The sequence below is a fragment of the Lucilia sericata genome, unplaced genomic scaffold, assembly GCF_015586225.1.
Source record: "Lucilia sericata isolate MDLA Ls3-8-SP2 unplaced genomic scaffold, ASM1558622v1 Contig001877F_arrow, whole genome shotgun sequence".
In the NCBI taxonomy this organism is placed as follows: Eukaryota; Metazoa; Arthropoda; class Insecta; order Diptera; family Calliphoridae; genus Lucilia; species Lucilia sericata.
Genome location: NW_023995766.1, coordinates 42715 through 68761, shown reverse-complemented (window position 1 = coordinate 68761; position 26047 = coordinate 42715). Strand labels below are relative to the sequence as shown.

Genomic DNA, 26047 nt, shown 5'->3' with positions numbered 1-26047 from the left:
AGAAACAATAAGACCGAGGATAGTATAATGGTACGTATTCTAAGTTAACAAATAGGTTTACGGACACAAATTTACAAAATTGGACGAAAAGATTCAGACCCAGAATATTAACGTGCTGGAACACTTTCTCATTGCCAGACTTCCTAATAATATTTCCCTCAGGAACACTTTTTAGAAAATTCTTACGAACTACGTTCAGTTACGAGCTGAACTTTCTTATTGCCAGACTTTTGTTGAAATTGGATCAAAAACCTTGAAATTGGTGTTATTCCATACCTCAACAACAATGATTGCAAAAGTCTAAGAAACCACGTTCAAGAGAAGTTCAACGTACGAAAGCTGAATTTAAAGCATAGACGAGAGAATACTTGGAATAATGAAACAGTATGACCAATACTACCCAATGGGGTGAGCCCAGGAGAAAGGCATCCTCAAAATCAATAACTAGGAGATTAGTATGATGCTTCGCATTCTAAGCTAATACAAGGGTTTACGGACATAACTTTACAAAATTGGTCGAAAAGATTGAGACCAGGGATAGTAACATACTGGAACACTTTCTCATTGTCTTTCAGACAGATTTTCGTTGAAATTAGATCTTAATATCTTGGAATTGGTGTTATTCCAAACAATATATCCCAGGAACATTGATTGGATCCATGAGTTTCGATCCAAATCATACCCCATTTATATAAACTTGTACACACGGTGACATCTCTGATGTTGGATATTATGTTGATGATAACAGACATGTTAGTGTCTGTCACACTAGTGTGTTTGATATACACCGTAGAATTGTAGTGCTGATGATGGTGCGATGTCGGTGGTGGTGGCGTCGTCAGTAGTGGCAGCAATAGTAGTGTCTTTCAAATATTTTTTATCGTTTAAGATATTTAAAGCACATGTTGTTGGCGTTTGTAGTCATCATTTCGTTATATTATAATAGTTGGAGTAATATGGGGGTAGTGGATTGTGTTGATTGCATTGGTATTGGTTTCAAGACACACATACATATATTTCATTTTAGGACAAGCATTCTTTTATATGTGTGTATGTTAAAAAACGGATGTATACAGTCAAGGGATAAATCCTAAATAGTTGATTTTTGTTATTCTTCTTTTTTTGTTGTTTTCTTTGTTGATAATGTTGTATTTCGATGTTTACTATTGTAGGGTGGGGTTCGGTCTAACAAACAAGAGACAGTGTCAAGGGGGTTTCTTCACTTATTTGAACAAACAATATTTACTACCCTCACTGGGGACATTGATAAACCCAAAACAATGTTCATGAAGGAAATACAACAAAAACAAGATTTTTTTTTTTTTGGAAAAATGTTAGAAACAATAACTCTCTTTCACTCTCTCTCTCACTTCTCTAACTCCCTTCCGTTTTTAATACTTGTATAATAAATGTTGCACCCATCACAAAGTTGGCTGAGTCTGCTGCTTACGGCCTTTAAAGTCTTTAATTTAATGTTTTTGTCGTAGTCGCTGTCGTTTTCGTCCTTTTCGCCTTAGTTCTCGTCTTATACTTTTTCTTTACTGTTGTTGTTGTTGTCTGTGTTTAGGAAAAACAAACAATAAATATTTGCAGATAAATTTTCGTTTCCATGAGTATGTGTGTGTGTGTGTATGTATGTATGTGTTTAAGTGTGGGTGTTCTTTGCAGCTGTATGTGTGTGTTTGTATTTTGGCCATATTAAGAATGAAAGGCCAAACATAAAAATAACACTAACATTGTTGTTGGCAAAGACGAAAAGTTGAGAATCTTAAATCATATATTCATTCATTCATTTTATCCATTTCTTTTACCTATTTACTTTTCTACTTAATTCTCTTTAGATATTTATTTTTAACTTTTTGAGATTTATAAAATTTTTGTTCAATATATTTAACAGAAAAAGTTTGGTAAATTTTTTGGACTTTTAATTTTTACCCTTTGAGTTGGCGTTTTTGAATGCAGAACGAAACACGTGTATAATTTGTTTTGTTAGATAAAAATTCATGTACTTAAACATTTTTTTCCGTAATTGTTTATTTAAAAGAATGAAACAGTTCCAATTAGATAGTGGAACTTCTGATAAGGTATCATTCTTTACTGAGTAATGTTGATTTTACCGTTAGAGAATAGTATTTAATTCAGGTTCTGCTGAAGGGTACATAATCAGGCTCCAACTTCTTCTCTCTTGAACCAGCTCGACTCAAATATGTCAATGGACAATACACATATAACACCAAAAAGTGTTAATATGTCACTTAATTCAAAGGGAATTATGACACTTTTAAACGTATCACAAAGACACTTTAAATTTCTAATTGAATTGGTATATCTCATTAGAGTTTCGGGAAGAGGCACCTTTTTACAGGATTGAATTGTTCATAACTTTTGTGTATGTTTCATTTTGTATTTCCATGAGTGTTCACATATGAAGGAAAAGCTTAATTTCGGGAAGCAGGTGTTGGACACAGCCCACTTTTTAAAACTTCCTCAGCCCGATCGAAGGCAAAGCACTTTTAAGGGAATCCAAAGAGCAACTTCGACCAAATTTCTATCCCGGATAAGTGTCTCACTTTCTTATATACATATGTATATACTAAATCAATTTATGAAATTGGGTATTATTACATACCATGAAAGTTTCTTGGATAGCTGGCATTCGGCCGGGCGCAGGGTATTTAAACATTGGGGTATTTCGATTGCCGGATTCAGTAAATTTAAATTTTTCCTGAAATATGAACCATTTGTAACCCATTGGCTATGCCACTATGTACATGGACATTATGACATTTATCGGTATAAATAGAAGACCTTTACGTGAACACCTGTCATGTTGGCCTTATCTCACGGTGATACTTTTCACAACCACTGGGTGAGCTGACTTAACGAGTCACCACACCGTTTTGTGTTTCTTACACAACGGTGGCAATTTTTTAAATGGGTTTGGCCGGCCCATTTTGCTTAAGTACTCGAGCAATCTAATCTCTGACCATTGCTGCCCAGTTGCGTAACTTCCGAAATGGAAAAACATCAATTTCGTTTACAACGACACAGATAGGAAGGCCGCTGTTGATTCAGCAACAGCACCTAGAGACGTAATAGGTAGACCAAAATGAGAATCCATCAAATAAACCAAAGGCTTTTTATTACTCACAGATAACACACTGTGTGGTAAAAACAGTGTAAACCCTGAACATGCCCTAAAAAGGAAGGAAAATTCAATGGAACAACTTGTATAAGATACCTTTCATCCATCACCATTCAACCCAGTACATTTCTTTCTCATTTATCCGACACAATTATTGAGAAAAACATCTGACATACTTACTCTAGTTACACCGATGGGTGAGGACCTCATATCCCTACATCCATTCCGTATCATATATACTTGATACAAACTCATTTCCAACGTTTAGTCCCACAGTCACTCTTCTGCGGGGTATATGATGACTCGGAAAAAGCAGCACGGCGTAAAAAGACTGGGATGAGTATCGTAATAAACCTGGTGAATATAAGAAAATCGTTCGAAAAGCCAAACGAAAGTCCTGGAAATTTTTCTGTGAATAGGTTGGAACCCATGTTGGGCTCAAGCGAGAGGCCTCAATGTTAACCCGGCGAACTGGCCAAAAGCGGAAGGTTATACACAATCATCGGACGTGCCTGATCACATACCAGACACAGAATATGTCGGAAACTTTGAAACGCTGATTCCAGATAGAATGTCTTATTCTAGCGGAACATTCGAGCAAATACATGTAGGAATTCGTTGTTACACGGATGGCTCTAAATTGAGGGATAAAGTGAATGACTCTAAATTGGAGGACAAAGTATATTGAAGCCCCAGAAACAGAAATATACCACAGTTTACCTAATCATAACACAAGCTTCCAGGCAGAAGTTAGAGCAATAACGGAATGTGTTAATTGGATTAGAATAAATATGGCGTCTACAGCCGTTAATATATTTACCCACAGCCAGAAGTCAATTAGGGCGATATCAGGTGATAGAATTAAGTCTAAGACCGTATTGGGTTGTAAGAAAGCTTTAAGTGAATACTCTCCCAGAGGTAAGATTTACATCATATGGGTACCAGGCCACTAGAGAGAAGTCGGCAACGAAAGGGCGAATATAATAGTTTAAAGGGAAGAAAGCACGAGGTAGTTAACCTAACAAACACAAAACCATTCGACGCAACAAGAGCTGAATTAAAAACATGGGCAAGAGAATCCCATAAGGCCTCTTGGAATAATGAAACGGTGGGTAAAACCACAAAGATCCTATGGGGTGACCCTGATGAGAGCAAGACGAGAAATCTCCTCAAAACTAGTTGTTGTAACAGTATCTCTTTTTTGGAATTCTTTGTTTCTAGAAAGAATCTTCCGATTGATCTAGCTGTTGCTGAGTTGACAATCTTTGTTGGATTCCGTTGATTCCCTAGAGCCTAGTTGCAATTGTCGTGGCAACCTGCCTAATAGTAAAAGCCGTTTGGCTGCGATCTTTGCTTAGTGTTCACATCACTTATACCGAAGCAATATGAGGTCTTAACCCAGAGAAATCCACCAGATTGTACATATTTATGATAGAATTTCTCTAGATACGCTTTTTATTGAGTCACTAACCGAAGTGCTATTGTTGATTTCTCAGCATAGTGTTATTGGTGATCGAGATCGTACTGCTTAAGGAACAAGGTTCAACTGTCGGGAGAAAATGGAAAACTTAGATAGGATTAGGATATGATTGGATAACCTAAGAATCTGCTAATGATCTATTCAATAGATTGCTTGTGATCAAGTCCATAATTAAGACTGTGATCGAGCTTATAAAGTAGACTTTGATTAAGTCTAATAAAATAAGTTCTAGTCCATATATCAGATATCTGTGTAGTCCGCTACAATCTAGCATTTAGCAATTTACTAAAACAAGTCATCATTTTTGCATTTTGTTTGGATGATTTAATGGTACATTAATAGAAATATGTAGTTTTGAATAAACTTTATAACAACTATGGTAAAGCTGACGAATTTTAACAAAACATTAGAAATCGACTATTTGATCAAGTGTGGAAATAATCCGAAATGCACTCTTTGCAATTCCTATACACACACATTTCTTTTAATTTCCTTTATATTTCGTTGATGTTGTTGTCCTGTTTACTTGACGAAATAGTAATAATTTCCATTTTGCTTTATCATCTTCTTCGTATCATTATGGCTGTAAGTTTAAGTGTAGATATATATGTATGTGTGTGTGTGTTAAGTAAGTTTTTTTTATTTCTTATTTTATTCGTAAAGTGTTTTTCATTTTATTATTATTTTAGTTTTTTTTTATATTTTTCTGTTGTTGTTATCAATTGCTTTGCAAATAAGTTTGACATATTCATTCCGGTTTCCTGTAATCGCCCTACATTCCATCCCTTATCCCACCATACACCCACTATTGAGCCCCAAATACTCTCTCACACACAAACACTTACACAAGCTTACACACACACACACAACAATAATGTGTCACCTCTGTCCCTGCTGTCTTCACCTCTTCGGCTATGACTTCCTTTTCATTTGCCAAGTTTCTATTGTCGTTGTAGTCGTCTTTGTTGCCGTTGTTGTTGCTCTTATTATTATTATTATTATTTGATTGTAACTGGTATTGGGTTTTTGTTGTAGCTGCCGTAATTGTAATTGTTGTTGCTACCATTTGTTGTCATTGCCTTCCTTGTGGGAGCATGTGACAAAAGTATTGATTTGAATGGCAATGGAGATTTTCAGTTACAATTCAGTTTGATTATGTGTGTGCGTTTTATATTGTCATATAATAGAAATTACAACAACAAGAACAACAAAAGTAAAAAAAAAATTAAGCAGTAAAGCAACAACAAATTCTATATGAAACGCCTGAATACTCATTCGCGTTATATTTTCTAGTATGAAAGTATAGTCGGTTATGCGGGATTATAAGTTACCCTACAATGACATAAAGTAATTTAAGAAAATAAAGAAATAATATGGACCAATCATCGCAAAATATCTTTATCAGGAATAGAAAACTGAACTTCATGTCTAAAGAGAACATTTATGTTCATCTGTCCATCTCTCCTCATGTCCGTCTGTATGTTCAAGTCGTAGTGTTTCACTTGACTAGCTGCCTTTTCGTCCTAATTTTACCGTTATACTTTTAGAACACATGGTTCTGCCGGTACATGTATAAGCACTATACTCCAGTACTCCATTAATCTATTCCCTGAGCCTTGCTGCACCGTTGCGAGATGCAAATACATCACTTCCGTTTACAACCACGAAGATGGGTTAGTCTCTGTTGAGTCGGCAACAGCACCTACAGACTAATCGGTAGACCAAAGGGTGAACTAAGACTATGTACCCCTTCATCCGTCCTGTATCATAAACACTTTACACCAACTCATTACCCCACATTCACTCCTCTTTAGGGGTACCAGTTGTGTGCTCTAAAGCTTTATTCGAAGGTTCCGTTAATCTAGAAATCAAATTATAGAAATAGATCTTGTCTGTTGAATAGTTTGTTGATTAGTCAGTAAGGTAAGTCCATAAAATAGTCTATTGAATAGACCATAGATTATCATATGGACTAGTCTTTTGACAAGTATTTGGTCTAGTCCTTCGACTAGTCTGTGAATTTGCCAATTGACTAGTCTAAAGACTAATTAATATATTGACCATTATTGAATTCTATATGGACTAGTTTCGGAACGTCCCTTGAAGTTCAATTTCTCTTCTTATACAATTAATATCCTGTCAAGAGTAATGATGTAGGGTATAAAATAACAAGTAGAAAAAACCGAAAGGAAATTGTTTGATTACCTCGTCAATACCATGCGTATGTGTTTGCATATTTGAATATACATACATACATATGTATGTGTATGTATGTAACTTTGCCCTGCGTTCGACAAAGAGGCAATGCATCCGAAAAAGACAGAGATTTCCACTAACGTCTAACCACCTGGTTGGCTTTAATTCGACTTTCGTCACGGATGTACTCTTTGTAAACGAGGGTGAAGATAATCGTCACTTTAGTGTAGCCTTTGTAAGCGAGAGAGGGTACACTTAAAAAGCACTAGGGTGTCTCTTCATAACCTATGGGGTGACGATTGACTTCCTCGTAGGACAAGCACATGTTAAAATAGCTAGTCACCTGGACAGTTGGTGGCTAGGTGTAACCCTATGTGGTAGGTTAAATAGGGAGTTCGGGACTGTCCGACCGAAATGCTGGGTGTATTTTCATAAATACACTGCGACTCGTAGGACTATAGTTTCGTATTGACGAATATCTACACCCAAAAACCTAATTTTGTAAAATCTCAACTCACTTCATATGACTAGATAGTGTTTAACAAAACATTTAAAATATTAAAATTTTAATTTTTAAATTATGTTATAAAAGGTGCATATCGCGACCAAAACATTCTTCTTTTTGTTCCGGTTGGAAACATAATAATCGGGAAGTTAAAAGAAAAGATATCAACAGATTTGTTTATATAATTTATATGGATACGCTTCAAAATCGATTCCCTCTAAACTGCAGGGTTCATACAAACACATATCTGTATGTATATTACAATTCTTCTACACACTTGCATACATTTATGTATTTATTACAAAAATACACACACACGATATCACACGCTCTCATACACGTATGCAAACACACACTTGTAATTGTGATAAGAGTAATGATGATGGTTTTATTTCCTCTTTTAATAGAAAAAAAGGATATTTTCCGTTCATTTCTTTACGTGTTTTTTTTTTTCTGGTGTATTTGTGGCATAAAAAGCATAGATTTGTTATTTTTGTTCCAAAAGATTGTCAACGTGTAGTTAGAATTTACCATTTAATGTATTTAAAGGGTGATCGTATGTGTACAAAACAAAAAAACAACAAAAACTGTGGCTTCATTTCAAAAACCATTAGGAAAACAATTTTATTTTATTACGCCAAAACCAACACCCTAGGGATATCCTCTACTAATGAGAGAAAAATTGTCATAGGATGGGAGTTTGCTTTGGAGAGTTTAAGTGTTTGTTGTTAGATTTACTTTTCAGTGTCAGAGTTTGCTGGAATCTAAGTATTTATGTACAACTTACAAGATATGAGAAAAATAAAAAACAAAATAGAAACTGAATAAAAATGTTTGGTGTTTCGTTAATGATGGAAAATTAATAAAAAAAAATTAATATTATTATACAAAAAACTATCGTATTTTAGGCTACTAGTTTTTTATCTCTTAAGTTTATGATCACCTTGAAAGTTATAAAAGCTTTAGTGCTTTTAACTTATACTCCATACACTACATAACATGCGAAGCTATGGATCTCAATATGAATAAGGTTCTATATAGAGGGCTGAATCTGCTGCTACAATGCTTCAACTCGGAATAATACAGGCATAGATATCTACATTGCGAACCCATAAACCGAAAGCTTCCAGGCGGAAGGACAGTAGCTGTATAATCAAGCGAAAAAGTTTAGTTTAAGAAGAATAATAAATACTCGGGAGCTGATGGCTTGCCCGCAGAGCTATTTAAAATCGGAGGCAATGAGTTGGTACGATGCATGAACCAACACTGCATTGACACAATTTGCATTGACTATTGAGGGATAAGTCTCTATCATTATCTGGTGTAATTTGTGAACGACATAAGCCATATACTGACAATCTGATGGGCAAGTACCAGTGTGGCTTTAGACCTTATAAGTCCACCATAGACCAGATATTAACGTTATGTCATCTCCTGGAGAAAACGGTGGAAATACAAATCGACACCCACCATCTATTTGCCGACTATAAAGCTGCGTTTAATAGCCCGATAAGGAAAAAATCTACGGTGCTATGTCTGAATTTTGAATTCCCACAAAAATAGTCTGGCTTTGGATTATGACCTTAAAGACTACCAAAAGTTCTGTTAAGATATGAGCAAATCTCTCAGATCTCTCTCAGAATTATTTCATACTGAGCGAAGTTTTCGACAAGTCGAAGTCCTATAGTGTGATTTCTTCAATTTGCTTATAGAGCAAATCTAGCAGGAGACGAAAGTGCTGCTCGCATATGCAGACGATATTGAGGAGTGGGGCGAAACTGGAGACAAGACGAGCAATCGCTAAAACATCACAACGTCTTGACAAGCACATACACATCGAGGACTATAAATTTGATGTTGTAAAAGACTTCATATCGTCACCTGAAATGCAAAAAGACGCAACAACACTTTTAAACATTTTGGCAATAGAATTCTTAAAATTTGCGACAACATGTATTTTGATGGACCATTTCCTATGAAAAAGTCGATTATCAAATTTTTGCATTTCAGGTGACGGGATACTTAGGATCCGCAGTTAGAGGCATCAATGAGGTATGTTTAAAAATCAAGCGGAGAATTATATCTGCAAATAGATAGCACCTGTCCACCTATTTGGACTTAGTAAGCAATTAAGGAGCAAAGTGCTTTGGTCAAAAGTAACACCGCACAAATCATGTATCTTACTTTATGGCATTTTACTTGAACTATGTAAACGTCGATGATAGCTTCCGGATTATGATGAAAAAATGAGTTTTATGAACTTTATGCGGACTTAAGTGTATTAAAACGCATTAAAGTCCAAACATTGTGCTGTCTTGGACACGTATGCCCCAGCCTGTAGAACATATAGAAAAGCAATAAATAGAACGAATCAGAAAAAGGGCAACCCAAATACCGTTGGGAGGACAAGGCATAAGAGGATCTAAAAGTTCCCTAATTTTTTCTGTTCGCGATAGAGTAAGCAAACTGTTTTGGTTTCCCCATAACTTTGGAAAGTGCGGAATAAATAGCTATTGGCTTATAATTTTCAAGGTTATTAGCCTTTGGCAATCTTCCAGCATGTTGGAAATTCGACGTCGTAGTAAAGGAAAGATTAGCTAATGACAGAGCTAGCTTCGAAGAGCACTGATTAAAAATCAGTGTGGGAATATCATCTAGACCTTTTTAACTGAACGAGTTCGAAAGAATATGTTTGGCATAGTTACTAATACTCTTTTCAGCCTGGGTAGTGTGTGATTGCTTTTCATCTAAAAAGCTATCAGTAGATTAGATTAGAGAAGGCACTAATCACGACAACCCCGTTCTGGATCGTTTGTACAGCCCGTTGGTCCACCATAGCAGGTTCACACAAGAAAATAACGCATTTAATTCGAGGCTAATGAAGTAGCATCCAAGATTTTTACTAAACAAGTCCTTAGTATTGGACAATTACAGAGTATGTATTGAGAGGTTTCTTCTTGACTACCACAAAAACTAGATAGCTTTGATATGGCGTATCTTAGGATGGATTGATTATATCTGACATTATAGTGTCCCATTAAATAGTGAGTGGTAGAGTAGTATTTTCACATGGGAAGTTAGGTCTACAAATAACCGCACCAGTTATATCTTCCCTCTGCTGCTATCATGTTTCATTGATCCATTGGTTCCTGTCAGGTATCGTAACCTCGAAGAAACATTTAAAAAACCAAAGTTGGGAATCCACAATCATGAATCGATGATAAATTGTTTGAATATACTTATATGCCTTTTCAAGTCACCAGCTTTTGCACTGGCGATTACAAAAGGCGAATTGCGTTTATAAAAATATTCAAAGGTGGAATGGATGTCGTAGTGCTATACGTGAACACCTGCTGTGTTGCCTTATTTCACGGTGATGTTTTTCAACCACCGAGTGAGCTTCTTTGACGACTTACCACCGCCCCTCTGTGTATCTTAGACGCAGGTGGACATTTTGGTACATGGTTGTGCCAGTTCTTGTACAAGCACTTTGTTCAACTACTCGAGTTTTCCAATCATGGCAAGAGATTGGATAGCTCGAGTAGCCCCGTTTAGGAATGACAGGTATCATGAGTCAAGCTCTATCAAACCCCGACAAAGCAAAAGGCAATCACTTGTTAGAGCCGATAAAAAGATACGGAACCAACATCAGAAGAAAACACCCTATTGATGCTATGAGGAATGTTCTTGTCCCTACCGACATATTCATCATGTAAAGACTCAGCCCAATACATTCCTTGACCTCTTAAGTCGCCCTACCACACTATTGAGATGTGATGCCTCTTGTTTCGGCATCAGCATCTAGGGACGTTATTGAGGTTCGAAAACACAGATCAATCAATAATACAACTGTGATAAGTTGAGCATGTTTTAATTTAAACTCCAACATACTCATTAATGAAGGAGAACCGCCGATAAATTAATTAACGTATTAACAACTCCGCCAATATCTCAATCAACTCCTCTGCCGCTTCAACTGTCACTCCTTCCGTCATTCCAACATCTCCACAGATACATTTGATTATCAGCAGGTTATAGTCCCGACAGACTAAAGGTACTGGTAGCCCCTCTATATCCCGGGATTATAATACGGGGAGTCAAAAGTAGAATGTGAAGAATAGCCTCAATCATATATGTGAGACATGATCTCATGGCCCTAGTTATAGAGACGCAGATAAGATGATAAATTTTGTTTGCTACCATACTAAGGCAGCATATTATTATGATATTAATAGACCATGAAATCATTTTCGGTTTTAGACCCCATGTATTACCAAATAGCCATTGATAGGCATATAATTCTTTAATGGCTCTAATGATCGTACTGGATACATGTGAGCTCCAATTTGGTTCAAAAGAGAACTTGATAATAGACTCGTTTAAAGACGGCTCGATTAGTCTCAGAGGTTTAGTTATAGTAACGGTACAAGAATGGTTTTTGAAGGGTTAATTTTTGGACCTTAGTACTCATACCTTTTGGTTGTATTGTTAATAGCCTACTGCATCCTTTTCGACAAGGACATAACCATATGTACGGAAACCTTGGTCACTATGTTTTTCAAGTAGACTATTGGTCATGTTGGTCATATGCATAATAATGGCGTCCCATATTATTCTCGATTTTCCATAAAGGTCAAACTTAATAACTCTTGATGTCACCATTTTCAGAGTATAATTCCTTATAACAGCATTATATGACGTGTCGTCTAAGGCTCCTTGTATGCCTATAAAGACACATAGGGCTATTTGTTTAGAACCCAGAGCCTTTTCACCGTCAGTAACCTTATTGATCAAATTTTAAGCTGGACACAAATACATTTAAAGCAACCACATACCTATAATAATCTGAATATAAAAGATATTATTTTAACTAAAAAATTAAAAAAAAAAACTCTTAAAAAAGGTTTAAAAGGTATAAACTAACAAACTTTTAAGCTGTGGCAAAAAAACAAACTCAAAAAAAATCTAAAAAAATAAATACATACAAATGAAAACAATAACAACATAAGTAGGATTAAAAAAGGATTAACGATGATTAGGCATATAGGCCAAGTGTTAAAGGCATAAAATACAACAAAAAATTGAAAAAGAGTAAAAAAAGAAAAACTGATAAAATAATTGCAATAACAACTAAAAACAACTACTCTAATGCAAATGACAACGATAAGGGAATCATAAAAATATAGCAAAAACAACAACGACGACGACGACACACTTACAAAAGCACATGATAAAGTGCGTGAACATCTGTCAATGGGGGAGAATATTGTATATACAGAGATAACAAGAAAAAAGAACGAAACAAAGGAGAAAGGAATTGAATCGATAAACAAAAAATATAAAAAAATTAGAAAAGAAAAGCAAAAATTGGGGAAAAAGTTTGGCAGTGTAAATGTAAGTGTGTGAGTGTGTGTTTTTTTGAATTGGAAGCAAATAAACAACAAATCAAACATTAAAAAGGAAACATTGAAGTAAACTGAAAAGAAATTAAAAGAACAAAAAGTAAAGGAAAAAGAAAAGCTTTATATGAAAATGAAAATGTAAAGAAAACAGGATATAAAGCCAGCCAAAGAAAGAGAGAGAGAGAACGAAAGAAGAGAGACAATTTAAGAGGAAACTGGAATTTAAAGAGAATTTTAAACAGAGAGCCTGGCAAAAGCTTTTTAACATTTCTATACGAAAATGGCGTAGTATAGTATTTTTAGTATTACCTTCCAGTTAAGCGCCATCTGCAATTGTGTTACAGTCAGTGCCATTTGGGGCCATCAGCCAAGAAGCAGGGTAGTACGGTTAAAATCCTGCGACGCGCAATCCTTATACTTTTCTTTTTTCTACTACACAAAAATCACCAGCCAACAAAAAAATTAAAAAAAAGAATGGAATACCTACAAAATTATTTAAATAAATTTTTGCAAACAAAACTATTTGTTGTTTAAAAATTTATAAAATTTATAAAGAAAGTTTGAAAGTATTAACAAACGGAATAAATGTAAGATAAGAAAAAAATTTTTGAAATAAAACAACAACTAAACTATAGTTTATATAACATAAAAATTTATAACTAACAAAAAAAAATCGTTTCTATAACAAAAAAAAAAAAAAGAAAAAGAAAAATTGTGGGTGAAAAAGAAAGATCTGAAAAAAAAATTTTTCGCATAAGAACAAAAGAAATTTTCGCTTGCGCATCTCCTACATATACACGTATAACGAAAAAATAAGCGAAAAAAAAATTTTTTATACAGCAAAACCCTGAGATTATGGAAAAAATTTAAATAAAGTAAAAAATCGAGTAAAACTTATATAGAAAGAAAAAATTTTGTTAAATAAAATAATAAATTTTAAAAAACTTTTTAATGAAAATTTAACATGATTTTACGTTGATAGAAAGTGTGTTGTTCAAAATTTTCCTTTTTTTTTTTTTTTGAAAGTTAAGTTTTAAGCCTGTATATTCGAACAAAAAGTGGCGTTTTTTTTGGAATTGAAAAAAAGTGGTTTAATCATGAGAAAAACTTGTGCTGATTTTGTTTTACGGTAACTATTATATAATTAAAGGTATATAGTTGTTAACAAAACAATAAAACAGATTGAAAAAATATAGAGAATTGGAAATTGTGAAAAAAAATTTAAAGAAAAATGAAAAGTAAAAGTAATAAAGCAGAGAAAAATTAAAAAAATAAACTAAAACATTTAAAAAATTTGCTTAAAACAAACTAAAAGGGGAAAGTGTGAAGACTTTTTAAAACAAAATTCTATTAAATGTTTAATTGTTGCAATTAAATTTTATAAAATTTAAAAAAGAAAGTTTTGAGTTTTAATTTTCTATTCCTTTTTTTGTAATTTGTTTAATCTCCCTTAAATTCCCTTATATACACATACCGTTACTCAAAGCAAAGGAACAGAAAAACCAACAAAAAAAACCGTTAGTTCTCGTTAATTTTGTATGTTTAAGTTTTTTTATTCTTTTTTTTTTTTTTGACAATTCGTTTAACATCGTTAATTCGTTTTTGTGCTAAATCGTAAAAGGAAACACAAACCAAGATAAAATTTTACTTAAAACCAATTCTTATGTAGCAAAAGAAAAAAAAATACAATAAAGAACAAACAAAAACCAAATACACATAAAGAAAATCCCCCAAAAATAATATAAAAAGAGAAGTAAAAAAAAAATACCAATAGAAATAAAGTAAAACAAAACTATGGCAACTCTTAATACTGGAAAGTTAAATTAATTTAAGGCAAAACGCTTTAATATACAAAGCTTAAACGAAAAAAAGGCTTTTACTCGGCAAACTAATACAAAGAGAGAGAGAGAGAGAAAGTAACGGAATAAATTAAGAGTAATTGAAAGAAAAACAAAAAAGAAAAACTTTTACTGATGTACTCAGAAAGCAAGAGAAAAAACCCGTTAGTTAAATAGTTAAAAAGAGAAAGAAAGAGAGCAAGAGAGCAAGCGTAAGCAAAGAGGGTGTCTAGTAAAAAGTACACAAATAGTGAGAGTAATAGTAATAAGCAGTTAAAACCGTTATATAAAGCAAACACCCAAAAAAACGTGCAAGTGAATGTTACCAAAAAAAAGCTCTATACTTGAATATACCAAAAAAAAAAATAATAATAATAAAATAAATCCAAAAAACCCATAAAAAAACCCCGAAAAATTCAAAAAATTATAACAAAATTTTAATAATATTTATATAAAAAAAAACAAAAAAACCGATATAAATTTAGTTTTAAAACCTTTTTATATAAATTAATATTTTCAAAAAAAAATTTTCTTTTTTAAATCTCTTCAAGGTTACTATAAAACACACAACAGCAGCAAATTGCAGTAATAGAAAACTTAATAAAAAATAAACGTTAAAGAAAATGTGATAAAAATCTGCAGAAAAGAAAACCAAAAAAAAGACAAAAAATTTAAAAAAAAAGAAAAATTTCCAAAAAAAAAAACTATAAAATTTTTCTTAAACAAAAACTAACAAAAACTTTAAAACTACTTTTTTGGCCAATAAAACACCAACAACAACAAACAAGCCCTTTTAATAATAAACAAATTATAAAATTACAATATTTTATAAAAATAATAAAAACAAAATTTAAAACTTTAGAAAAAAAATTTAAAAAAAAATTAATAATTTTGTTTAAATATATTATTTAACTTTCTAACAGTTATTTTCTTTAAGTTTAATTGTTAAAATTTATTATTCAACTCACACACACACACATACATTCATAACATCTTTAAAATTCGTTGTCGTTCCTGTATACATGTTTGTGTTTTAGTCGTATTTATACGTTAACATCCTTAACGTCGTCGTAGTTATTGTTCTTTTCGTTGTTATCATCGTCGTCCTCGTCGTCGTCGTTGTTTTCTTCGTTCTCGTCATAGTTAATCGTTATTATCGTTATATATTAAACAATATAAGTGTGTTATTTTATAAATCCCTTAAAAAAAATAAAACCAAAAACGAAAACCTTTATACTTAAAACCTGAATTAACAAAAAATTAACAAGGATAACAAAAAAAAGAAAGAAAAATTCTGAAAACAACAAAAAAAACCCAAACAGTGTGTTTTACTTTCTACATTATATTTTGCATATTTTTCTCTTAAGTTTTCAAAAAAAAGTGTGTGGAAATTCTTTTTTTTATGAAAAAAATTAGTTTTCTATTTAAATATCTAACATGGCTAAAGTTAAAACTAAAAATATTATATTAAAACTCTAAAAGGATTAATCAGCAAACACTTTTTAATTGGAAATTAATAAACATCTTTAAAAAGAGTGTAAGTGTATTAGTTTTAGTATGTGTGTATGTATGAAAAAGTGTATTTGTATCCGTTACTAAATTTTGTTATCCCAAAAACTATGCTTTAGAAATTGTTATAGTTATTGCACTATATGAAACGGAAATAACAAGACTATTCATTTACTCAATTTTCTGTGGCAAGAAGATAAATGGCATATCTAAAGTTATGCAAAAATCATGTTTTTATACCCAATAGGAGAATATTGATTTTGCCATTCGGTTTGTAACACATCGAAATAATGTTCATAGACCCACAAAAGTATACATATTTTGGGTCATTATCAAATTCTAAGACGATCTAGCCATGTTCGTCTGTCTGTCTGTTGAAAGCACAATAGAGTCTGAACGGAAAGAGCTTGAGAGCTGAAATTTTGTAATATTCTCTATTACTACAGTTTGTTTGGTATTGAAAATGGACAATATCGGTCAATATTTGTTCTTCTTACATCATGATATCAAAAACATAAAAACAAATATGAAACTTTGGAAGCAAAAAGATCATTACAAACATCATGACAGACACTTATAAACATTAACAAATATATTTAAAACATGTAAGAGTTCTATATTCGGCTGTGATGAATCTTATAAACCCTTCATCATGACATGTTAATCAAAAACAGTCAGTACGTATTTTATTACAAAAAATCAAAATTTAAAAAATACCAGTAGGAAAACGAAAATGTACCAGAAAGCTCACTTTTTAAACTTTTATAGGTTCTCAATAACTCCAGGTTCTACATGTTTAATTTCATATTTCTAGGTCCAATATTATAGAAAATTCAAAAAGTTCCTTTTGAAGAACGAAAAAGTACAAAAATGTCTCTTTTTATTGCTTCTCACTTACTTTGGGCACTACATGCTCAATTTCATGTTTCTAGGTTCAATATCATAGAAAGTTCAAAAACTACCAAAATGTCCCCTTTTATTGGTTCTCACTTACTACTCACATGCTTAATTTCATGTTTCTACGTTCAATATTATAGAAAATTCAAAAAGTACCTTTTGGAGAGCGAAAAAGTACCGAAATGTCTCCTTTTTTTAGATTCTCACTCACTCCGAGCTCTACATGCTTAATTTGATGTTTCTAGGTTCAATATTACTCCAGGCTCTACATGCTTAATTTCATGTTTCTAGGTTCAATATAGAAAATTCAAAAAGTTCCTTTTGGAGAACGAAAAACTACCGAAATGTCTCCTACAAAAATGTCTCTTTTTATTGCTTCTCACTTACTTTGGGCACTACTTGCTCAATTTCATGTTTCTAGGTTCAATATCATAGAAAGTTCAAAAAATATCTTTTGGAGAACGAAAAACTACCAAAATGTCCCCTTTTATTGGTTCTCACTTACTACTCACATGCTTAATTTCATGTTTCTACGTTCAATATTATAGAAAATTTAAAAAGTACCTTTTGGAGAACGAAAAAGTTCCAAAAAATCCCCATTTTTTAAGTTCTTACTCACTCCGGGCCATACATTTTTCTAGGTTTAGTATTATAGAAAATTCAAAAAGTACACTTTGGAGAACGAAAAAGTACCAAAATGTCCCTTTTATTGGTTCTCACTTACTCCGGGCTCTACATGCTTAATTTCATTTTTCTAGGTTCAATATTATAGAAAACTCAAAAAATTGCCATACATACATGCTTAATTTCATGTTTCTAGCTTCAATATTATAGAAAATTCAAAATGTACCTTTTGAAGAACGAAAAAGTACTAAATTGTCCCCTTTCATAGATTCTCCTTACTCCGGACTCTACATGCTTAATTTCATGTTTCTAGGTTCAATATTATAGAAAACTCAAAAAATACCTTTTGAAGAACGAAAAAGTACTAAATTGTCCCCCTTTTATAGGTTCTCCTTACTCCGGGCTCTACATGCTTAATTTCATGTTTCCAGGTTCAATAGTATAGAAAATTCAAAAAGTACCTTTTGAAGAACGCGATAGTACCAAAAAGTTCCCTTTTATATGATCTCGCTTACTCCTGGCCATACATGCTAAATTTTATGTTTCTAGGCTCAATATTATAGAAAATTCAAAAAGTACCTTTTGGATAACGAAAAAGTACTAAAATGTTCCTTTTTATGGTTTATAGAAAATTCAAAAAGTACCTTTTGGAGAACGAAAAAAGTAATAAATTGTCCCCTTTTATAGGTTGTCCATACTCCTACATGCTTAATTTCATGTTTCAAGCTAATAACAATATATAGTTTCTCCCGTAACGTGTTGCTCTGCTTTGTTTTTATAAACAAGCAATTACATTAACGAAATTTACCGTATGATTATGTGTGTTGTTGCTGTTGCTTGTTTATTATTTCTGTCTGTGAATGAACGAAAAATTTCAATTTTTGATAAAATTTTTAGAGGTTGTCTCAGATTTTTGCTCATATCTTTTTTTATTTACAGACCGATTGTGCTAATTTTAAATCGTATGTCTAATGGAATTAATTATTGAAGATTTGGATCTCACTGATATCTAGGGTTTTCGGAAAACTGATTTTAACATACACATGGACAGACAGACAGAAGGACAGACAGACATGGCTAAATCGACTATCAATAAGGATCCAGAATATATATATACTTTATAGGGTCAGAAAATAATATTATATAAATTTCAAACGGAATGACAAACTTATAAATATATAAAGGACATCTCTTTTATCCAATTCATTATCAGCATCGTATACATATTTGTATCATTGTATGTTGTTAATGTTTCGCAGAAAAAAATTTTCAAAACAAAAACAAAAGAAAAACTTATGACATACAATGATACAATACGCTGTGAATTTATGTCTAGTTCAGAAAAATGAAGTAAAAACTAAAAGGTGTCGTGTTGTAAATAATGTTTTTACAAAAATCACAGTATCTCGAAAACTAAAGCTAACTTAAAAATTTCATAACGATTTTTGAACTCAGGGTGTCGGCATACAGAGGAATTAGCTTTTCTTATTTAAAAGGCACTCAAATATTAAGATTTTGTTGACTTTTGCCACCAGTACTAGTTTTCAACTTAATGTCGAAATTATTATTGAGTGTGTTTGAAAAATTATTAGCACCATACGTTCTAGACTTATAATATAACACTTGAATCTAATTGGGTCCTTTAGAACCAGTTTTGTTAGTAGTTCTATTGTGTACATAAAGTCCTACTGACCTAATGATCAATTAATGAGAAAATGGTATTTTCATAGCGTACCCTTAAAATTTATATCACGAATTATATTAAAACCAAAACTAAACTCAGATATTGCCTAACATTTCCATAACTGTTTATAACCTGCAGAAATAAAACAATAACGGTTGTGTTCATAAAAACTTATTTTAAGTTTACTAATAACAATTTTTACGCCAAATCCATAAAAGTCATATTCATTGGTACACACATTCTTAATATGTAATAAGAAATGTATAGTTCTCCAAAATCGTTACGGCTTTTATCGATGTTCAATTTTAATCTTTTTCAAAAAGCATAAACTTTAATATCGTATATTTTCTAACATATTTATTCGATTTTAATCATAAGCAAACGTATTTGAGTCAAGGTATCTTCCATTTCTATATGTAACTCCTAAACTAGAATTAGACATGTAAAAAAATCAGATTTTGACCTCTGAGTCCCTTTAATTGATCAATTGGCTTTAATTGATCCTAACTTCCATACAAGGTCCCTTTCAGAGAATGATTGTAACATTCATAGTTTTCGTAAGAAGGAATTTACAGCGATACAATTTAAAATAAATAAGTTTTATAAGAACCAAATACTTTTTAACAGATTTTATAGGGATCGTATAATAATTGACCCTACACCCCACCCCCTCACATAATGTCCCTTTCAGAAAATAACAAATAAACAATGATTGAGGCTTTTTTAAAGGATTGAGACCCGCCCAATCCGGCCTTCATGAGGTCTGGGTATTGAGATATCGTGTCTTGAAGTTTTAAAAACGCAATTTTTGACTCTCTTTGTGACGTTGTAACTGCTCGAAAACAATTTTAATTATAAAATGTTGCATGCCATCTGAAAGTCCATTCTGTCAGCTTTAAAACAAAGACTTAACATTGTCCTATGAAAAAACCTTTTGAATTGTGTTGAAATCTGTTGTTGTTACTGAGATATCATCCCTTGAATTTGACGGACGGACAGACATTGTTAAATCAAATCAAAAAGTATATCGTCAGATAGGTGTGATCGTTATAAACAATATTTACAAGGCACTATAGTAGTTCAGGTAAAAAAACCATGAATATACCAAAAACCATAAGTTTTCAAGCTTTAGGTGAAGATATCTCGAAAAAGAAAGAAGATATGTTAGATATTAAGCCTTTATTTTAAAGTTAATCGAATGGAATTTTCAGATAACATACAACATTTTACAGATAAAGTTATCTTGGCGCTGTTATAACGTCTCAAAAAGCGCCACAAATTGCGTTTTCTCAATTTCAGGACAAGATATCTCAAATCCCAAATGTAATGGAGAAAACCTGAGATTCAGATTAGGATTCAGCGCTATTCAATACTTAGAAACGTCTAAATTGGTCTCAGGGTTACGATTTTTTCAAATATTGTCGGCCTATGTAATTTGAACTACATTTCGTTTTGTAAAATATGTCAAATAATCCATTATCTTAGGTCACGGTACCTCAATATATTTTGCTTCACGGAACCCATTAGAAATCTGTTAATGCTTATTTTGATTTTCATATAAAGTGCAGTTTTTAGGACGAATTTAGGTGGGATGATTGTCTAGAGTCAAGACAATTAAATACTTATGAGAAAGTACTGTGAGGCTTGTAATAAAGCTGTGCATAAATTGAGAACAGCCCGGTGTCACCACTGATGGTAGTGGAGGGTATAAAATTTTTAAATTTGTGCTATATAGACAATTTATTTTCTTAAATTATATATGTATGTACATTTTAAGCAATTAATAATTTAACTAATCGAACAATTTTCACTTTCTTTCATTACAGGTTACATGAACAGACAATATCCGTTTGATGTAACAGTACATAAAAACCAAAAAAAAGAATCAAATGTAATCAATGAAATTGATATCACAAAATTTAATTTTTAATCTTAGAAAAAATCCACGAAAATCGTCTATAAAATCTCGTGCAATAACAGACAAAAAAGAAATAAAATACGTGATTTATATTTCACAAAATTTTAAAAGTTGTAGACTAAACGTGTTGATAAGAAAATTTTACAATAAACCTAATGATGATGGGGCCATGAGCCCATCATTACCGACATTGAGTTGGAGTCGCAAGCGCGTCTCAAGCGGGCCTGCACCATGCTAGCACCGCCGAACCCGAGGTCAATATGCGGCCAGGACCCGGGCTGGTCGTGATGGCGCTTGCGTTTATTTCGGGGGCTCGGCGTGGCAGCACCAGCAGCATCAGTTCAAAGACTACAACAACGTCGTCACCACCACCACCAACACTACAAATTTTAACTACAACAACACCAGCATCATCATTAACATTATTTCAAACGACCGTAACAACATCACCAAAGTTATCATCCTCTTTCTCATTAATTTCTTCTACTACTACTACCACCACCACCTCCACTCCACCAACAACAACAGGCGACACCATCACAACCACGTCATCACCACCAACAACACAACCAATAAAAATTTATGAAAATTTTGGTTTTTTCGGCTCACATCCATTCAAGGAACAAGAAAACGACCATCAAATCCATCTCAGTAAACGGCCCAAAGAACCAGTGCCCTTTAACTTTTTTAATACATTTTTTACTCGCAACTCATACAACTCGAATCCCTCTACGTCCAACTATTTTGCCTACACGTATCCGCTGCCCTCGCACTTAACACAACATTACGACGATCCGCGTGCTCGTACGGAATCGAATACTGTTTTGCACACGGCAAAACATACGCGTCGCGCGAACGCGAAATTTCGTCGGCGACGAAAAAGAAGAACGCGAAGTGCTAACGTTAACTATAGGGGCAGCGGAACTGGCAGCGACGACGCTGCCGAGAATCTCAACGATTCAGACGATACACTGACCTCACTGACAACGGCTGTCGACAGCAGCAGTGACAGTGTATTAAGTGATCAAACAACACTAGCCCGCGGTCTACCCGTACACTTTCCTTCACTAACCGCCGCCGATTCGTCAAGATCCCTTGACGAAGACGATATATTTGCCTTAGTAGCCGAGGACGATCTTCTATCCGAAGAGTCCTTTGATCATTTGGTTAAACTAACAAACGACAAAATTGGTGACACGAACGAAGAAGACTATAGCAGCGGCACGGAGACTGTAGTCGAGTCATCGAGTGGTAGTGGCAGTGGTGCTCCAGACAATGTACTCGATGCACCAGATCAGCAAAATGCTATTGAGGATTTTGTGCGTGAACATCGGCAGCAACAGCAACAACAAGAGCATGATCAGCAACAAGAAGATCATAAAGAAAATCCTCAACTTCAAGATGACAATGTTGGTGACAATGGGAATAAAGATAAACCCAATAGAGATCATGATTCAGAACAAGATGATGTTGATACGATTTATACCGCTCATTTAGTGGGCAATAGCAACGAAAAAGTTGTTTCACTAGCCGAAACAGACTCAACACACTCTTCAGATCCAGTTAGAGCCATCGAGAAAGAGGATAATTTAGTAAGAGCAACAACAACAACAACAACTACCACAACAAAACATCCAAAGGCAGAGTTAGATAGTCCAAATAGATATCATACGATATTGGGTAGTAATTTTGCACTAACACGCCTTAATCCTTGGATATCAGCTTGTGATCTGGCACAACCTGGTCCATTATCAGCACCAGATTTGCAGGTAGGTTTTTTTTGGAATTTTATAGTATAAAAACAAGGACTAACTATAAAGGACAGGATGTAAAGGAACATTTATTAGATCCTGTTTATAAAAATGTTTCTAAAATTTATTTTATTCTTCACATTTATGTCCTTCTGGTATTCTTTTTTTTTCTCTTTTTTCTTAATCAGTCACATGTCAAATTACTTTAATTACTTGTGATTGTCTGTTCAATTGTGTAAGTGTGTGTGTTTGTGGGGGAAGGCGTGAATGCGTGTATTTTTATTTATACTTTATATGGATGTTTAAATGTATGAATTTACTTTTTAAAACGAATGAATGAATAAGAAATAAAGAAATAAATAAGTTAATATATTTCTTTTTAATGTCAGAGTTTAGACAAATAATAACATGACCTTTTCAGGTTTCAATTCAATTTCAATTCGTTGTTCTTTACTACAATTCTTATTTAGAAACTACTACAACAAAACGTAAAACCATCACACATACATACAAATGTATATATACATATATGTATGATATACAACCAGATACATAGATATACGTTCATACAATTTTAATCCTTACTTGACTTTAATACACAATTAAAATCTACCAAATGCTGTATTCTGTATTCCTTCCTGTCATACATTTCTGTGTTTGTGTGTGTTTTGTTCTTTTTTTTACATTTTATTTTTTCAACTAATTTCTTTCGTATTCTTCATTTTGTAGTTTCTTTTTTAATATTTCTTGACTTAAATAGTAGTGACCTTGTGACAGGATAAGGCAAAGAAATATTACATTGTATGAATGTATGTTATTATGGACTCATTTTTGAAAAATAAAGTACCAAAGATTGTTATGTTAAGCTAGTCAAAAACTAAATTTTGACTTTTCTGATTTGATATCTTAAACCTTCGTGAACACCTGCCTTGAAAGCTTTATTTCACGGTGGTATTTTTACAACCACAAGGTGAGCTATTAGACGACTCACCCAAATTCGACATTCTGTATGTGATCGGGATGAGTATAGCCTTCGAATGTGTTCTGAATACATTGATGACGTACCCCATAAACGTCTATGGGCAATTCACCTATAGTTAAGAGCCGTTAGGCCTTTAGTGCTGCGTTATATATATATAGTTATAGTTAATATTAAATAAGAATAGGATATTAGTGCTTTAGTAATCTTCCCATTCAATTTTAGTTCCTTGTATTATAAAAGACATAACAAACTGAGAATAAATATTTGATGTAAAGACCTTTTCTTAATTAAGATGTACTGCAGTAGAGTGTGAGTAAGTGAGAGAGAGAGGAACTAAGAAAACAAAGGTCAAGGATAATAAATAAAATGAAAAATGTGCAACAACCACAACTGCAGAATCACATAAAAGAGCATTCTTATTCTTCTAACAATATGTTTATACTTTGGTTTATATTTTTTTATTAAAATATTAAGAAAAATAATTAAATGGGAAAACAAATTGAACAATAGTTGGTCATAATAATGTTGTATGAGGAGAAAAGTAATTAATGAGGAAACTCAACAACTTCCAGATGATGATTTTAATAACAAACAACAACAAAGTCTTGTTGAGTTCTCGTACAGTTCTAGTTCAGTTCTAGTTCAGTTCTAGTTCAGTTCTAGTTCAGTTCTAGTTCAGTTCTAGTTCAGTTCTAGTTCAGTTCTAGTTCAGTTCTAGTTCAGTTCTAGTTCTAGTTCAGTTCTAGTTCAGTTCTAGTTCAGTTCTAGTTCAGTTCTAGTTCAGTTCTAGTTCAGTTCTAGTTCAGTTCTAGTTCAGTTCTAGTTCAGTTCTAGTTCAGTTCTAGTTCAGTTCTAGCTCAGTTCTAGTTCAGTTCTAGTTCAGTTCTAGTTCAGTTCTAGTTCAGTTCTAGTTCAGTTCTAGTTCAGTTCTAGTTCAGTTCTAGTTCAGTTCTAGTTCAGTTCTAGTTCAGTTCTAGTTCAGTTCTAGTTCAGTTCTAGTTCAGTTCTAGTTCAGTTCTAGTTCAGTTCTAGTTCAGTTCTAGTTCAGTTCTAGTTCAGTTCTAGTTCAGTTCTAGTTCAGTTCTAGTTCAGTTCTAGTTCAGTAGTCTAGTCAGTTCTAGTTCAGTTCTAGTTCAGGTCTAGTCAGTTTTAGTTCAGTTCTAGTTCAGTTCTAGTTCAGTTCTAGTTCAGTTCTAGTTCAGTTCTAGTTCAGTCTAGTTCAGTTCTAGTTCAGTTCTAGTTCAGTTCTAGTTCAGTTCTAGTTCAGTTCTAGTCAGTTCTAGTTCAGTTCTAGTCAGTTCTAGTTCAGTCTAGTCAGTTCTAGTTCATTAGTTCAGTTCTAGTTCAGTTCTAGTTCAGTTCTAGTTCAGTTCTAGTTCAGTTCTAGTTCAGTTCTAGTTCAGTTCTAGTTCAGTTCTATTCTAGTTCAGTTCTAGTTCAGTTAGTTCAGTTCTAGTTCAGTTCTAGTTCAGTTCTAGTTCAGTTCTAGTTCAGTTCTAGTTCAGTTCTAGTTCAGTTCTAGTTCAGTTCTAGTTTCAGTTCTAGTTCAGTTCTAGTTCAGGTCTAGTTCAGTTCTAGTTCAGTTCTAGTTCAGTTCTAGTTCAGTCTAGTTCAGTTCTAGTTCAGTTCTAGTTCAGTTCTAGTTCAGTTCTAGTTCAGTTCTAGTTCAGTTCTAGTTCAGTTCTAGTTCAGTTCTAGTTCAGTTCTAGTTCAGTTCTAGTTCAGTTCTAGTTCAGTTCTAGTTCAGTTCTAGTTCAGTTCTTAGTTCAGTTCTAGTTCAGTTCTAGTTCAGTCTAGTTCAGTTCTAGTTCAGTTCTAGTTCAGTTCTTAGTTCAGTTCTAGTTCTAGTTCAGTTCTAGTTCAGTTCTAGTTCAGTTCTAGTTCAGTTCTAGTTCAGTTCTAGTTCAGTTCTAGTTCAGTTCTAGTTCAGTCTAGTTCAGTTCTAGTTCAGTTCTAGTTCAGTTCTAGTTCAGTTCTAGTTCAGTTCTAGTAGTTCCAGTTCTAGTTCAGTTCTAGTTCAAGTTCTAGTCAGTTCTAGTTCAGTTCTAGTTCCAGTTCTAGTCAGTTCTAGTTCAGTTCTAGTTCAGTTCTAGTTCAGTTCTAGTTCAGTTCTAGT

The 26047-nt window shown here is 33.2% G+C and overlaps 1 protein-coding gene across 1 annotated transcript; it reads left to right on the top strand.

Annotated features, from left to right (window-relative positions):
* The first annotated feature begins 15432 nt into the window (after positions 1-15432).
* On the top strand, positions 15433-23353 carry LOC119612942 (uncharacterized protein DDB_G0280205-like). Its single transcript, XM_037968833.1, has 2 exons — positions 15433-16103; positions 21107-23353. Exon 2 carries the CDS (start codon positions 21459-21461, stop codon positions 22995-22997), a length of 1539 nt encoding a protein of 512 aa, XP_037824761.1. The 5' UTR covers positions 15433-16103; positions 21107-21458; the 3' UTR covers positions 22998-23353.
* Positions 23354-26047: the final 2694 nt, after the last annotated feature.

Coding starts and splice junctions, on each gene's coding strand:
- LOC119612942 (XM_037968833.1), top strand. CDS start 21,459: ATGCGGCCAGGACCCGGGCTGGTCGTGATGGCGCTTGCGTTTATTTCG.